This window comes from Pteropus medius, unplaced genomic scaffold, assembly GCF_902729225.1.
Source record: "Pteropus medius unplaced genomic scaffold, Ma_sr-lr_union100, whole genome shotgun sequence".
NCBI lineage: Eukaryota > Metazoa > Chordata > Mammalia > Chiroptera > Pteropodidae > Pteropus > Pteropus medius.
The window spans coordinates 23,865,073-23,882,671 of NW_024349800.1; the positions used below are offsets into that span (position 1 = coordinate 23,865,073).

Below are 17,599 nucleotides of genomic sequence, written 5' to 3' on the forward strand. Positions count from 1 at the left end.
GGAACCTAAATACCCTACTGTCAGATATGGACAGATCATCCAAACAGAAAATCAATAAGGAAATAACATCCTTAAATGACACATTAGACCAACTGGACATAATTGACATTTACAGAGCCTTCCATCCCAAAATAGCTACTTATACATTCTTCTCTAGTGCACATGGAACATTCTCAAGAATCAACCACATACTGGGACACAGGGATAGCCTCAACAAATATAAGAGGGTTGAAATCATACCAACCAAATTCTCTGATCATAATGCTTTGAAACTAGAAATCAAAAAGAAATCAGGAAGAACCACAAATACATGGAGATTAAACAGCATGCTACTGAAGAATAACTGGGTCAGAGAAGAAATAAAAAGAGAGATCAAGAGATACATAGAAACGAATGATAATGATAGTACAACATATCAAAACTTTTGGGACACAGCAAATGCAGTCATAAGAGGAAAGTTTGTATCATTACAGGCCTATCTCCAAAAACAAGAATGATGAGCCCAAATGAACAAACTAACGCTTCATCTTAAAAAACTAGAATAGGAAGAACAAATGAGGCCTAAAGTCAGCAGAAGGAAAGAAATAATCAAAATTAGAGAATAAATAAATGAAATTGAAACAAAAACAAAAAACAAAAGAAGAAATAAATGCAACAAAGAGTTGGTTCTTTGAGAAGATTAATAAAATCGACAAACCCCTGGCTAGACTCATTAAAGAAAAAAGAGAAAGGACACAAATAAACAAAATCAGGGATGTAAGAGGGGAGATTACAACTGACAGCGCAGAAATACAAAGGATCATACAAGAATACTATGAAAAAGTACATAACACCAAATTTAATAATCTAGAAGAAATGGACCAGTACTTAGAAAAATACAACCTTCCCAGACTAAATCAAGAAGAACCGGAAAATCTAAATAGACCGATCAGCAGTATGGAAATTGAAACGATCATCAAAAACCTACCAAAAAGTAAAAGTCCAGGACCAGATGGCTTCACCAGTGAATTCTACCGAACATTCAAAGAAGATTTAATACCTGTTCTCCTCAAACACTTCCAAAAAATCGAAGAGAAGGCAATACTTCCCAACTTGTTTTATGAGGCCAATATTACTCTTATACCAAAACCTGGTAAGGATAACAGAAAAAAAGAAAACTACAGACCGATATGTCTCATGAACACAGAAGCAAAAATTCTGAATAAGATACTAGCCTACCGAATATAGCGACATATTAAAAAGATTATACAACTCGATCAAGTGGGCTTCATCCCAGAGGCAAAGGGATGGTTCAACATACGCAAATCGAATAATGTGATACACCACATAAACAAATTAGAAAATAAGAATCATATGATGATCATATCCATAGATGCAGAAAAAGCCTTCAACAAGATAACAGCATCCATTTATGATCAAAACACTTAACAAAATCGGCACGGAAGGAAAGTACCTTTACATAACAAAGGCCATATATGACAAACCCTCGCCAACATTATACTTAATGGTGAAAAACTAAAAACCTTCCCTCTCAGATCAGGAACAAGGCAAGGCTGTCCACTATCAGCACTGTTATTCAATGTAACATTAGAGGTCCTAGCAAGTGTAGTCAGACAAGGGAAAGATATAAAAGACATCCAAATAGGAAACAAGTAAGACCGTCACTATTTGCAGATGACATGATTCTCTATATAGAAAACCCTAAAGACCACAAGAACACTACTAGAAACAATAAGCAGATACAGTAAAGTTTCCAAATACAAAATCAATGTTCAATAATCTATAGTGTTCCTATACTCTAATAATGAAGTGTCAGTAAAAGAAGTGGAAAAAATAATTCCTTTTGCAATTGCAACAAAAAGAATAAAACACCTAGGAATAAATTTAACAAAGCATGTGAAGGATTTATGTAATGAAAACTACAAGACCCTATTAAAAGAAATCGAAGAAGATACAAAGAAATGAAAAGATATTCCGTGTTCTTGGATTGGAAGAATCTACATAGTTTAAATGACCAAAAGCATTATATAGATTTAATGCAATCCCCATCAAAATCCCATTTGCCTTTTTTAAAGAATTAGAACAAGAAATCATCAGATTTGTATGGAAGCACAAAAGACCCCAAACTGCCAGAGCCATTCCGAGAAAAAGAACGAGGCTGGAGGCATCACTCTGCCTGACTTCAAATTATACTGCAAAGCGACAGTAATCAAAACGGCATGGTATTGGCAGCAAAACAGACACACGGACCAGTGGACCAGAATCGAGAGTCCAGAAGTAAACCCATATTTACATAGCCAAATAATTTTTGACAAAAAAGCCAAAAACATACTGTGGAGAAAGGAAATCCTCTTCAATAAATGGTGCTGGGAAAACTGGAAAGTCAAATGCGAAAGAATGAAACTAGACTATTGTCTATCACTACATACCGAAATTCACTCAAAATGGATAAAGGACTTGAATATAAGACCTGAAACAACAAAATGCATAGAAGAAAACATAGGAACCAAACTGAAGGATCTTGGACTTAAAAAGGATTTTATGAATTAGACCTCAAAAGCAAGAGAAGTTAAAGCTAAAATAAATTAATAAGACTACATCAAACTAAAAAGCTTCTACTCAACAAAAGAAATTATCAACACAGTAAAGAGCCAACCATCTGAATGGGAAAATATATTTGCAAGTAATGCCTCTAATAAGGGTCTAATATCCAAAATATACAAAGAACTCATACAACTCAATAACAACAAAAAAGCAAACGATCCAATCAAAAAATGGGCAGAGGACTGAACAGACACTTCTCCCTAGAGGACATCAACATGGCCAACAAATATTTGAAAAGATGCTCAACATCACTAGCTATTAGGGAAATGCAAATGAAAACCACAATGAGATACCATCTCACACCTGTTACAATAGCTTAATCAACAAGACAAGTAATAAATGCTGGAGAGGATACGGAGAAAAAGGAACCCTCATACACTGCTGGTGGGACTGCAAACTGGTACAGCCACTATGGAAAACAGTATGGAGGTTCCTCAAAAAACTATGAATTGAACTACCATATGATCCAGCAATCTCTCTACTGGGTATTTACTTCAAAGTCTTGAAAACCCATATCCAAAATGATATTTGGACACCAAAGTTCATCGCAGCATTATCCACAGTGGCCAGGACATGGAAGCAACTGAAGTGTCCTACAATAGATGATTGGATAAAGAAGCTGTGGTACATATATACAATGGCATATTATTCAGCCATAAGAAGAGATGAAATACTGCCATTTGTGACAACATGGATGGACCTCAAGATAATCACACTAAGCGAAATAAGCCAGACAGAAATAGTTGAAAATAACATGATATCACTTACGTGTGGGATATAAACCTAAAGGCAACAAATGAATAGGACAAACAGAGACTCATGGACATGAACCATAGACTAGTGGTTGCCAGAGGGTAGGGGGTGGGGGAGGATGAGGGTTGTAGGTGGAGTAAAGGGGTTCCATATAGAGGAGTAGGGAGAGGTTGAAGTGGGTAAAGGGGATCTAATATATGGTAGCTGAAGGAAACTGGACTTTAGGTGGTAAACACAGAATAGAATATATAGATGTCAAATTATAATGTATACCTGAAAATTATATAATTGTATTAACCAATGTTACCCCAATTAAGTTTATTGGTTAATACAACCAATGTTGTATTAACCAATAAACTTAATTTAAAATAAAGAAAGGAAGTAGAACTGTTACTATTTGCAGATGACATACATAGACAATCCTAAAGACTCCATAAAAAAAACTATTAGAACTAATAAACCAATTCAGTAAAGTTGCAGGACATAAAATCAATATACAAATATCTGTCACATTTCTATACACTAATATCAAACATTCAAAGAGAAATTAATTAAAAGTCCTATTTACAACTGTATCAAAAAGAATAAAATACCTAGAATAAACCATGCTCATGGATTCAAAGAATTAATATTGTTAAAAATGTCTGTACTACTCAGAGCAACCTACAGATGCAATGCAAACCCTATGAAAATTCTAATGGCATTTTTCACACAAAAAGAACAAACAATCCTAAAATTTGTATAGAAATAACCAAAGCAATCTTGAGAAAGAAAAACAAAGTTGGAGGCATCACACTCCCTGATTTCAAAGTATATTACAAAGCTCTGATAATCTAAACAGATGACATTGGCATAAAAACAGACACAAAGATCAATGGAACAGAATAGAGAGCCCAGAAATAAACCCAAGCATACATGGTCATTTAATTTACAACAAAGGAGGCAAGAATATACAATAGAGAAAGACAGTCTCTTCAATAAATGGTGTTGGAAAAATTAAACAGCCAAATGCAGGAATGAAACTGGACTACTACCTTACACCATACACAAAAACTCAACATGGATTAAAGATCTGAATGTAAGACCTGAAACTACAGAATTCCTAGAAGAAAATAATAGGCACTGTGGATTTTTTTTTAAATCAAATTATATGGCAAATCATTGTGTTTATTATACAATGACACTATATCTACACTCAAAATAATCCAATATACATCAATATTTCCAGACAAAGAATTCATCACAATATCCCCTACCCACAGGCAAACAATGGTCAGAAAAATTAGAAAATTTTAAACAGAATATTTCATCATAGGAGAATTTCTCCCCCAAAATAATAAATGAACATGAAGCTATGACTCAAGTTTCTAAGTGGCTCATTTGTTAGTGAAGTAAGGAAAGCCATTTACTGATGGTGAGTTAATTAAATCTAGTTTGATTGTAGCAGCTAAAGAAACGTGTGCAGAGAAAATAAACCTGTGTGAGACTATTGGCCATTTGGCATGTAGTCCTCAAAAAATGAGGACATTTGGAGTGATATTAATAGCTGATTTAAAAGCAAGGCAAAAAAAAAAGGAAAATGATTTCAAGTGGTTTTCTTTGGTTGACAGATGTGATGGATATTACTGTTTTTTAATTTGAGGAGTCAATGCCACGTTTGGAGTAACTATGAACAGTGTGTATGAAACAGCTTCAAGAAAGTACATATTCAAAGAAATTAAGAAAACGCTAACTCAGTAAACCTCAAGTGAAATCTGCTAGGATGTGTTACAACTGATGATAATATATTGGAGAAGAAAAAGACAAATTTACAAAGCTTGTAAAAATATAAGGTGTTTAAATCTTCTGGTTTTTCATTGTATTTATTATTCAGTCAGCAAGTACCTTACAAAAAAGATATGAATCTATCATGTGTTACTGAATCTATCATGTGTCAAAGGTAAACTTCATTGACTCTTGTCGGCTTACCCATCCTCAGTTTCATGAATTTTTGTCAAAAACAGAAGCTGAATATACTGACTAGCCCTCCCATGCAAGTCAAAAACAGCAGTGGTAAAATTTTATTATGACTTTTTTAGCTCTGTGTTGAGACTGAAATCTTTCTGAATAAGACCATCTTGACCACTATTATCCAAATGAATGGCTTTGTAAGTTAGCTTTTGCTGCAAACTTGATAATGTTTCTTAATGAATTCAACCTAAAATTACAAGGCAAAAGAGTTATATGTGAAATTTGACTGAAATAAAGCCATTTCAATGTAAATTAATGTTGTTTGAATCAAAAGTAATGTCATTTTTTTGTCAAGAGTTAAAAACAAGAAATGAGATATATAATTCCATACAATTTTGAAGTAGATTTATTTTCTGATCTCGAACTAAGTTTCAGCTAGGTAAAAAACTGTCTTAGTTTTAGCACTTTAAGTTCCAAATCCTGGAAAACCAGTCTCAGTCCCAGAAAACTGAAACAACTGGTCTTCTCAATTCCAGCAGCATTTTTCAGACCTGGATACAAAGGCAAAGGAAACTCATGTTTCACATTCCATCAGCTGTGCAATTGAGGAGCTTCCACTTAACCTGCAATTGGAAGTGATTAATCTGCAATGTAATGACATGATAAAAGGCAAACATCAAGAGAAGAATCTAAGAGAATTCCAGAAAATAAGATGCTGCTCATGGACTGATCTCAGTATTTGTATTTATCTGTTTGAAAGGGCATGTTCAAAGGTGAAATATATAAAATCTCATCAGATATCAGCACTAATAGATGAACATTTGAAGATGAGTTTGATGAGAGAGAATACTTTGAACCCAAATTAATCCCGTTAGTAGACTGTGTCATAAAAAAATAAATTGTACTCAATTTTAATATCGTAGTTTGAATTTTGTCAATAAAAATTTGTAGAAATTTTCCCTCTTGTTATTTAAGTACTTAGATGATATAGTACTTAAATTACTAGCACTTAGCCTCTTAGCCCACAAAGCCTAAAATATTTACTATCTGGCCCTTCACATAGTGTGAGCCCCTCATCTAAACTAAAACAAACACAGTAAAGGGATAAGGACTGTCACAGGTGACAAGAAACTAAATGAAGTAGTAACACGGGCTTTTATGAGAAAAATAAACAAGCGGTATATATTTAAAAGACTGTAATATACCAGTCAGAAGCAATCACTTCATTACAGCAATCTCTTTAGATGTCCATCTAGAATCTAGATCACAGATCTTAACACATTTGCTATGGAAGTTGATTTTCCTTTATATGATAAAATTGTCATGGATTCCAGGAAGATTGACAGTGACTAACATGGTGAAAATTGGTGTCTATTAAAAAAGTTTTGAAAAGTAAAGTTGTTTAGCTCAAAAATGTCAAGATTATAGGAATAATGATGACTATTTAAAACTACACAAAGTACTCTGGGCTGTTTTTATGTTCTATGGAAGACTCTTAAAAACAAAGTAGTATAGCTCATTTTGTTTTAGTATTATTTAGTCATAAGAATAATCTATTGAATATTGGGAAGACTAAATATTGAATCAATTTGAAAGAGACTGTTCATTTTGTACTCCTAGAAATCTTCCAGAAGAGCAGATTCATCTTACTGTAGGATTTAAACTTTTATCTATCTAAATGTAAGAGCCAAGCCATTATTTTAAAAAATCCAGATGTCCTATGAAAGCATTACGATCCACATTTCACAGCATGGCTCCATATCATATTAGGAATGTTATGTAATTATTTAACTAAATAGCTAAACAAAACATCCCAGTGCATACAAATATGTCTCAAAACAGCAAGTAATTTAGAGTTAATGACAGACAAGTAACATATATTCTTATAGAAATCATCAAGGCATTTCTTGGTGCTAGGACTATGAAGAGGATTCAGATGCTATTGATAAACTTTAGAAAACTCATCATTTACTTGGGAAGGTAGACTAAATAAATAAAGGAAATAACAAGTTAACATAAGCATAGTGCCTAGCAGTATACGCATACATGCACTAAGTGCTATAAGAGAAATGAAACATAAGTGATACTTATAAATACCAGCAGTTACTTGTTTCAAGGACAAAAATATGTACATTAATGTCTACCTAAATATCCATCAATAATGAGAAATCAGATTGTAGCAGTAATGATTTCTTTTCTCTCGGCCTAATGGCATATAAACTTAAATAAGGATGCCTCTTAAAAGAATCATTTTGATTTACTAAGCCAGGGTCAGCTGGTATATCACTGCTATGAGGGCAAATAACCCACTAATCAAATACGATTTTCTTTCCCATTGAACAACAGCAGCAAAAAAGGCTTCATAAAACTTGTCAATGGTTCCCTAGGTAGCTACCAATCAGCTAGAATCGACCCTTAGATGAAACTTACTTGCCACACAAGTTTTTAGGCATCATTTTAAGAATAGAAGGAACAATATAAGCATAATCTGTTCACTTGATTTCAGTGCAGATATAGCTATAACATGTATATATAAGAATAATTTCATATTATTTTGAAATTTGGTTACTGCTTTCTCTAGAGTTTTCAGTATTTTAATTTGTTTTAGTCATGATTATTTTGAGTATTTTTTAAGTAAGGATGTTAAAAGGTTGTTAACAATTTTAAGGTCCTTTATTATATTTTAAAATAAGTAATGTTGTGATCTTTTATTTTAGAAGGAGAAATGAAAGAAGACTGCATAGGACAGGTAAAATACTTTCTCTTACTGTTTATTAGACATTTAAATTCCCAAAGAAAAGCATACTATATGTGATTATTTTGAACTCAGGAAAAGTTGCCTACTGGTATACATTAAGTAGAAACATCTTTCTAGAAAACTGTTCAGGTTTTCAGTATTTCAAAGTTGTAATTATTATTAAAAGTTATTTTTGAAAAATAAAATTGTGCATATGGATTATGTACAAGTGAAATTATATATCTAGAATTTGCCAAAAAATAATCCAGTAGGGAGAATGGAGGAGGGATATAGATGAATTAAAGTCACCATGAGTTGATAATTGATAAAATGAGTAATAGGTAATATAGCAGTTTACATATACCATCATACTTTGATATATGTTTAAAATTATCCAAAACTAAAAGTTTAAAAATAAAAGGTTTACAGTAATGACAAAGTTATCCAGTTCATTATTACATTTATATGTAATTTTTATAAGTAATGCATGTAGGGTCTCTCTCCATATTCTGCTGACAATACATCTAAGTTCATTTTTAGAGGAAATATCAATGCCCTATTATACCAATTTCAGAAAGGTTAGGCTTAAGTCAGAGAAAGCCTCTTCGTTTTTTTAAAAGCTCACAGTAGATTGTAGTAACTGATTCATTATGAGACTTGAGTTCAAATGATAGTTCCACAATTTCCAGCATTATAACTTTGGAAAAATCATTTCATCTCTGTAAGCCTCAACTTCTTCATCTGCAAGAGATAATTCCATATACTCTATAAGATTTTTATGAAGCTCTATTGTGACCATGTATGTGGTAGGACTTTGTTAATTACATGGAACTATACTAATACTAGTAATTATCAACATCATTGTTTTAATCTACTTCTTTATGGACATATCTATATATAAAACTTTTTTAATTCTTAATTTGTTTGGAGGGAAATACTCCATACTGCCATTGAATGTCCATGCATAATCATCTGCATTTGTTACAGTTTAAAGAAACTTAGCCATAAATCACATATATTTTTAAATAGCTTATTTTTAGAAAACTTGTTAAAGGAAAAAAATTGCATCCTGTCAAAACTTTACAGATCCAATCAAGAAACTGACTCTCCCCCTCCTAAAAAAAATGAAATTGACTTCCCAAGGATCTTTCAGTATAAGAAAAACATTGATTATAGAATGGTTATCATAACTTAATTGGCTACAAGTCTTTGAGTTCAGATATAAATATAGCTTAAATTCATATTAGCACTAATTCATATATACTTTATGTCTAGCCATCTGGTTTCTTGTTTAGAAATTGTTATTAAGTATAGATAAAATACAGATTATAACAACCTGTCATTATTGCTTGCAAAGGTTTTTCTCATTCAAAATTTTCATATGCTATACTTTAAAGTAGGGTTCTGTGTGTGTCTTTGGATAATTTACTCTTGATATAGTAACTATTTTTCAACATATTCCTCTATCAGCTATTTATCAACTTTAATTGATTGAATCTATTCAATAACTTTTTAATAAAATAATGCTAATATTTATCAAGTGCTTATTATATGGCTGACACTGATTTCAGTACTTTAAATGTTTTAATTCAGTTAATTCTCACAATCCCATGTCGATACTACTGTTAGCCTCTTTAATAGACAATAGACACCGAGATTAAGTACCTTCCCCACAGTCATAACTTTGGTCTAGAGCCAGACTGTTTGGGTTTGAATTCCAGCTGTGCACCTTATGAGCTGTGACTTATGTACTTGTAAGGTGCACAGCTGGAAGTCAAACCCAAACAGTCTGGCTCTAGACCACAGTTTCTCAACCTAGAGGTTTCTCAACCTCAGAACTATTGACGTTTTGGGCCAAGTAATTCTCTGTTTTGGGGTGGGAGGGGCTGTCTTATGCATTGTAGGAGTTTGGCAGCATCCCTGGCCTCTACCTACTAGATGGCAGCAGCTCCCCCACCTCAGTCATGACAATCAAATAATGTCTCCAGACACTGCCAAATGTCTCCTTGTGGGAGGCGGAAATCAGGAATGGTTAAAATGGTAATGTTTATGTTATGTATATTTCATGATTTTTAAAATAATTAAAAGAAATGAAACCACTAGAAGTCTAGCTAGCTCTAGGGAAGATTTTAAGAGAGGTTTGTGCTAATGACAAAAGCTGAGGGAAAGAATTTGAGTTCTGTATTAAACTTCATTAGACAAATTTTAAAGAGGCTAACTTGGGATTGCATGTTGGAATGAGGTAAGGAGCATACCTCTTGTACCCTACCACTGACTTGGGCCATAGACAAGTACATAATAAGTCATGTAGTTATATATCGATACTGTCTTGCCTATACTACTCGTTGGCATGCTGTCTGAAAGAAATCTTAGAAATAGTAAGAAACTCATTCTTTTAATGTGTAATTATGATAAATCTAGCAATGTTCTGTTTATATTGTTCTTTCTGTCCTTACCATCATCTAGGAGAGAGTACTACAGATAGACTAGAAAGTGTATGTGTGTATATACATATATATGCATATATGTATCCCCAGTATTTACATATTAACAATTATCCACATCAATAAAGAACACCTTATATAACTGAAGTATAACTATGTACTTTCCAAGAGTGATTAAAAAAGTAACAATTTTTTATCCATTGATACTTCTATCATAAAGTTTATTAATCTACATAATATTTCTACCATAAAGTTTATTAATTTACATCTTATTTACTGACATAGATAAGTGATAAACTATTCTCATACTTATTTCTTTCCTCCAAAGGATGATTTTAAAGATATATATTTTTAAATATACCAACATATTCGCCAAAGATGAGAGTTAGATAAACCATTAGGTATCAATAAAGGTGTCAACATAGTGACCATTCTTCATAGCTATGAACCAGTTTATATTAGTATTTATGATCTATCTACTTTCTGAAAGATTTGGGGCAGTTCACAAGATTATTTTATATGTAATATCAAAAATAAAATTACTCAAAGCAAAAATCAATTAAAAGTTGCAAAGTGAGAGATGTTGTTGAATATCTGGGCTATTTTATACAAAACTGAGCTTAGCTCTGAATTTGGGGAGGCTAAGGCAAAAAAGAGAAATAGGTTTATTTCGGGAGGCATAATGGTATCATGGAGCGAATGCAGGATTCTCATAGAATCTCAGTTCCAGTTTTCTGCCACTGCTTCTTCACTTGCCACATACCTCTTTATCCTATTTCCTTATGTGTAAAATGGGAATAATTATATTTAATAACCACTGAATTGTTATGTCAAATTACATAATGTGAAACCATTTTGTAAACCTCAAAACACTGTTCCTTATTATTCTTATTAATTTTTTTAAATATGCCAATAGTAAATTCATCTGGATAGAAACATTTCTAGCACTGCATTCCCATTCAAGCATGCTTGTGTTAGAAAACTGAAAAACTAGACATGTCTTCAAAATAGGGTTTTGAAAAAAAGACAGAAATTGTATTCACAAAGATGTTTTTATTATAAATCTTTCATAAAAGATTATTAAATCATAATTCAGTAAAGGCATTTCTATGGTAAGATGATATGACATGTTCTAAGTACATTCCTTTCTGATGGTTTACTTAACACTGAGGAAGTTGGAAAGTTGGTTAGTTAGCTAAACTATCAACCTGTCTCTTATTAAGTACCAGAAACCTTAAGCCAACCTTTGGCAAATGCTAGATTTCAGTCAATTTGACATTTCATTTTCTAGAAAGAACATCAAGCTTTACCAAAATCCTGGAATACTGATTTAAAAGAAATCCTTACATGATACCAAATATGCAAGAAGTAGGATGAATATTCAATGGTGAGACTTATATAATTGGGCAACTTGCTCAGGAAAGCATTTCCTATCACACAGGGGTGGGCTACTGGCATGCCTATAAACAAGAGCATTAAATGACAGGAACAGGCAATCACAGGAGTTAACCCATAAAGCGCCCTGTAGAACACATGTTATCTTTTAGAACATAAAGCTGTAGTGGAAAAGGTACTTCACAGGGAAATAAGAATTAAATTCTAATCCCAGTGCTGCCACTAAATGAGTGACTGGACAAAACACTTAACCCATATTCACCTTAGTTTCTTCATCTGCAATATGAAAGGAATTTAGGAAACTTTAAGGATTCTTCTATCTCTAAAATAGTATGCTTCTGGGATTTAATTATTGTTGAACCAAATCAGAGACTTTATGAGAGACCATTAGTAACACAGGGGAAACCTGACATAAAATAACAACATGATCATTTAGTATATTTTATTTAAAAAAAAAAAAAGATATCTGTACTAAGTTAGCAACAGATCAAAATTCAGTTTGTAGCAAAGCAAACCTTAACTTGTCTGCAGAATTTGCTTACGAAAGTCTGTGTATGTTTTAAAAAAAAAGTGACCTGGTTACCCAACATTAGGTAACAACAATAGGGTGTGGCTCAGAAAATACACTTAACTATATGTAGAACTCAAATGACGGACTGGGGAATTAACATGTAGCCATTCAGTCAAGGATGAGCACAACTTCAGCACTTAAAAAAATGAAGATCAGCCTCCTTTGAAACCACGACTTCCTATTACCAAACAAAATCGCCTCTTCCCAAACTAGGTAAGAAACAAAGCAAAACTACCAATTCTATACTGTTTATCCAAAGGACTAAAATTTCATAAGCTTTGGTCCAATAATTCCATTGCTACCAAGGAAATAAAAACTTCATGCCTAAGAATGTCTGTCATAAGGTTATTTATAAAAAAGAAAAAACTGAGAACAATATAAATTCAACCAAAAAAAAGGAATAATTAAGGGCACTATAGTATTTAAAGGAATCAAATTTAGCCATTAAAAACAAAAACTGTGGGAGCATCGAAAAGTATTTAAAGTGAAGCCAAAAAGACCCAAAAACCAAAAATAAAGAGACTCGTATATACAATATGATTTCAGCTGTTTTAAAAAGTAAATAAAATATATTTAAAAAGTAAATATAAAATAAAAAAAAGAAACTGGAAGCAAATACATGTTAAACTAGTTTTTATATGACTGGTAGGCCTATGGTTAAATTTTTGTACTTTTCTGTTTTCCCAATTTTATTTAATGAATATACTTTATTTTTAATAATGATTAAATGAGTATACAAATATATTATTTCATTAGTCACCAAAATATTCTTCTAAGGCAGAGTGCAAGCCTATCAGACTATCATGGAAACCTTGGAAATGCACTGAAGAAAGTCTTTTTTAAAAAATACGATGGATTTTAAAGAAATTTTCAAAGCAAAAGATTGTTTTGAAGTCCTGGTAGATCTTTGAGAAATTAATTCTATGATTCCTACTTTTTAAAATGTAATTACTAATGTAAGAGAGAGGTATTAAGTCCTAGATAGAAGACACTGCAGAACATCAAGAATATGACTGAAACAGATGATATTTCCTGAGTATGCACAATCTAGCCTTCCAGCAATAAATATATCCAGATATTAGGAAAATAAAATAATTTACCTAGGCTCTCTGCCAGTCAGTGAGCGAGACCAAAAACTAAATTCACGTTTCTTGATGACCATTCTAGTGGTTTCAAAAATAAATTTTGGTATAGTAGCTTATAAACCAAGATACGGAGCTTATGGTTTTTAAAAATAAATACCAGTGCTTATATAAATCATGTTTTGTTTTTAAATTGAAAACTAAAAGCTAAAACCCCTGAACTTACCAGCACACACACACAAGCCCCAGGCACTATTAAATTACTCATTCTTTTTTCCTAGTTTTTCCGTGCGCGTGTGTGTGTGTGTTTCCCTTACTTGCCAGTGCCACACCTGTTTTCTTTGAGATATGTCTACTTAAAATACTTAAAATACTATAATGCAATGTCTTTCTGAAAGACTTCTCTTAGTAAAAAAAACTAAAGATAAAACTTAAGTAGTAACTTTAAAACAATTTTTTTTAAGAGAAAAGTCTCCAATTATGACATGTCAGTTTAAGTACTAACCATCATCCCCAGTCTCTTTACCTTTTCCCTTTAGTATTTCATCTCTAAGTAGGTTATCTCCAAACCTTCAAAAATGTCCCCTCTGTATAATCTTTCAAATAATTATCATTCACCTTTAGTCTTACACTGAAACATTCTCCAATTTCAGAATCCTATCATAAAATCCTTGTTGGGAGTGGGGAGGTGTGAAAGAAATAAAAAATAAGAAATGGGAAATGGAAGTTCTTGTTAATATCTCTTTGCAGCTTCATAAATTTTTATCCAGAGCTTATAAAACCATGATCTTTTCTATAAACATTACCTCAAGAGCCACTATCAAATACTCAGTAAAACACCAAAATTAAGAAATATATGCTATATAGGACCTTTAGAACAGACAGTATTATAAAATCAAATAGGTGGAATCACAAATTATGACCCAGTTTGCAACTTTTCATGTTAGGAGCCTTCAGATGCTTCCAAATTTCAACTAATATCTTGTATTACTTCTTTGCCTTTTTATGCTTCATATATTATTTTTCTTCACTGAGAATACCGGTAAATACCATATCAAAATTTTACGTGTAAGATACAGTTCTCTTGTTTACATATATACAATGCATTTTAAACTATTTTATTTTGCTTTACTCTTTATTTAAATTAAAAATATTAAAAATATAAAATTAAGTCAAATATTTTTACTCTCCGCTTAAACAAGATTTTAATTATTTTTATTTGTTTACTTTCAGGAAATTGGAGATAGCGGTTCTCTCAGAATGGTTCACTTTGGTTTGGTATAAATAATAAGAAACTTATGTTTTATTTAAAAAAAGAAACCTGCATTTTTCACATCTAAACTCTTTCATGGCCTGATACTAAAATCTCCCTGTATGAATTTTAAAAAGGAAATGAATTAGTTATGAATTAGTTGAGTTTTAAATTCAAAATGTTTTCAAAGGACTTAAATAAACTAAGTTTTATTAGTTTCAAAAACATGCAGCATAATAGCAAAATAATCCTAAGTAAAAGTTCTTAATTTATGTAATGCAATAATATAAAATTTTGGAAGGTTTTTAAATTGCTTTAAAAGTAGAATAAACATGCTTATTCCCAGTATTTTAAACATTTCCTCTTGTGATCTTGTTTACATTATTAATTTGCATTATGAATAAATTATTAAGCAAAAATTTCAGCCCATTATTGGGAGACAATTTTCCAAGGATCTCCTGAATTACTGCTGTAAGGCAATGACTCCCCCTTGGAACAAGATACTATCTCCCTCTGGAGCAAAAGAGAGACATGCTTACTGCCCATTATAAAAGATCCAAGTTCCCTAAGCTCAGAGTTCCTATCCTTTCCTCAGCCCACTGACTGTGAAGATATCATCTAGCCCTCTTTACATCACTTGGTGGGAATGGGGCTCAAGGAATCGATGCTCCACCCCTGCAACAAAAACAGTTGATACTCTAGGTACTATTACTGTGAGTAATAAACTGTCCTTTATTTCTAACCCAGGAGTCTCATGTCTTATATCAGCATGAAACTCTAGTTTGATAACCTGTTAGCTTGCAACTAGGGTAAAAATCCTAGATCCTTCAAAGTTCTTGATACCCATTCATTAGTAGATAGTATATATTTTACGAACATAAATGCCTACAATAATAAACATCTTTTTCAAGTATTGTACATGAGGTAAATTATATATTTAAATCTTATAGTTAAAAGTTAATTAGATTGAAGGCTTTTACATTGCAGGTTATTCTCCCTACTTCCTATTCATCTGTACCTCTACGAGATGTATGTCAAAGAAAGGAGGTAAAATTCAATTTTTCAATTTGCTACTGCTGTGGCAAAGTTTTAATAATGCATAATATATGAGCCATATTAAAAAGAGATGTAGAGTTACCAGCAAATTTTAATTTTACTATTCTCATCCTTATTTATTATATTAATCGAGTTAACTAATTTGTAAAGAAAAAAATGTATTGGAAAGAGCTGGTTTTTGTCAAGATGGCAATATTTTCTCCAGATTTTCTAGGAGTCATTGTTCAAAAACACAAACCACATTTCCTAATCTACCATACCCTTTTTTTTATTTGACCACTGTCTTCTACAACTAGGTAAGAAACTAATAGAAAAGTTCAGTACTATTTCTAAGTCCTTTTATCTATGCTAAAAAGTAAAACTTAAATATTAAGATAAAATATGAATATAAATAAAACTATTTTGTTCTATATAATGATGATGATAAGCCTAGGGGACAAATAAATAAAACTTAGTTCTTAGGTAAATTGCCCATTTTCCCCACTTCGCATCCCTCAGGAAAAACTAACTCAAATATATAGAAAACCAAGTTTTGATAATAATAAAAATATATCATCCATGCGCTCTTTGACAATGTTCATGATTTATAAATGCTGTTTTCCAAATGTTGTGAACCTAGAGGTGTTTATTAATTAAATGTTCCAATAAATTGATATTCCTGCTGTGCTACAGACTGGAAGGATTATGAATGAGCTCCCACAGCCCCAAAGTGAGAACAGAGGCATAGATAAAAACAGGTAGCATCTAAGCTAGCACTGACAGGTTCACAGTTTCTCCTTCAGTAATAGGTCCATAAGCCTTTTCAACTATTCTCCAAAATTCTGAGGTCCCCCAAATAATTCCATGATATATCACATTAGCTATGACACTGTACCTGATTACTAGAATAAACTGTTTGGAATATCTATATCTAAATGGTTTTGGTTCATTAAAAAGTCAAATAACCAAAACTGATGTTATACTCGAGCTATCCTGCTCTGTCTTGCCTGGAATTATCCCTTTGTCCAATGTCACTGTACCATAAGTCCTCTCACTTAATTAACATTATCGATAGGTTCTACAACTTTAAGCAAAATGGTATATAACAAAACCAGTTTTACCATAGGCTGACTGATAAGAGTTCCTATGACATCCTATCAATATTATAACAAAACAACATTGAACAACCTATGTATACTTTCCACCCATTACTCACTTAGTAGCCATCTCGGTTACCAGATTATCGCAGCATCAGAGAGCTTGTGTTCAAGTAACCCTTATTTTACTTAATAATGGCCCCAAAGCTCAAGAGTAGTGATGCTGGCAATTCAGATATGCCAAAGAGAAGCCAGAGAAGTGCAAAGTGCTTTATTTAAGTGAAAAGATGAGTTCTTGACAAGGAAAGAAAAAAAAATCATATGCTGAAGTTGCTAAGATCAAGAATAAATCTTCTATCCATGAAACTGTGAAGAAGAAATTGATGCTAGTTTTACTGTCGTACCTCAAATTGTAAAAGTTAGTGTGCAATAAGTATTTAGTTAAGATGGAAAAGGCATCAAATTTGTGGATTAAAGACATAAACAGAAAATGTGTTCCAACTGATGGTAACATGTTACGCCAGAAAGCACTGAACCTATACAAAGACTTTAAGCAAGGGATCCCCTACAACACTACCAAGCCATTTATTGCAAATAAGGGATGGTTATACAGATTCAGGAATAGGTTTGGACTAAAAAATATAAAAATTAGTGGAGAGGCTGCATCTGCTGATAAAGC

At 32.3% G+C, this 17,599-nt stretch overlaps 1 protein-coding gene across 5 annotated transcripts in view; it reads left to right on the top strand.

The window, feature by feature from the left end:
* The window catches only part of WDPCP (WD repeat containing planar cell polarity effector), a 331,453-nt gene extending 314,936 nt beyond the window's left edge, over positions 1 to 16,517 (top strand). For 4 of the 5 annotated variants that reach the window (XM_039887008.1, XM_039887009.1, XM_039887012.1 and 1 more), the window contains 2 exons: positions 8,025 to 8,056; positions 14,770 to 16,513. In XM_039887008.1, coding sequence (XP_039742942.1) covers positions 8,025 to 8,056; positions 14,770 to 14,820 — 83 coding nt within the window. In that variant the 3' untranslated portion in view covers positions 14,821 to 16,513. Of the gene's footprint in view, positions 1 to 8,024; positions 8,057 to 14,769 lie in introns of all 5 variants that reach the window. The other variant, XM_039887017.1, reaches the window with a different exon arrangement.
* Positions 16,518 to 17,599: the final 1,082 nt, after the last annotated feature.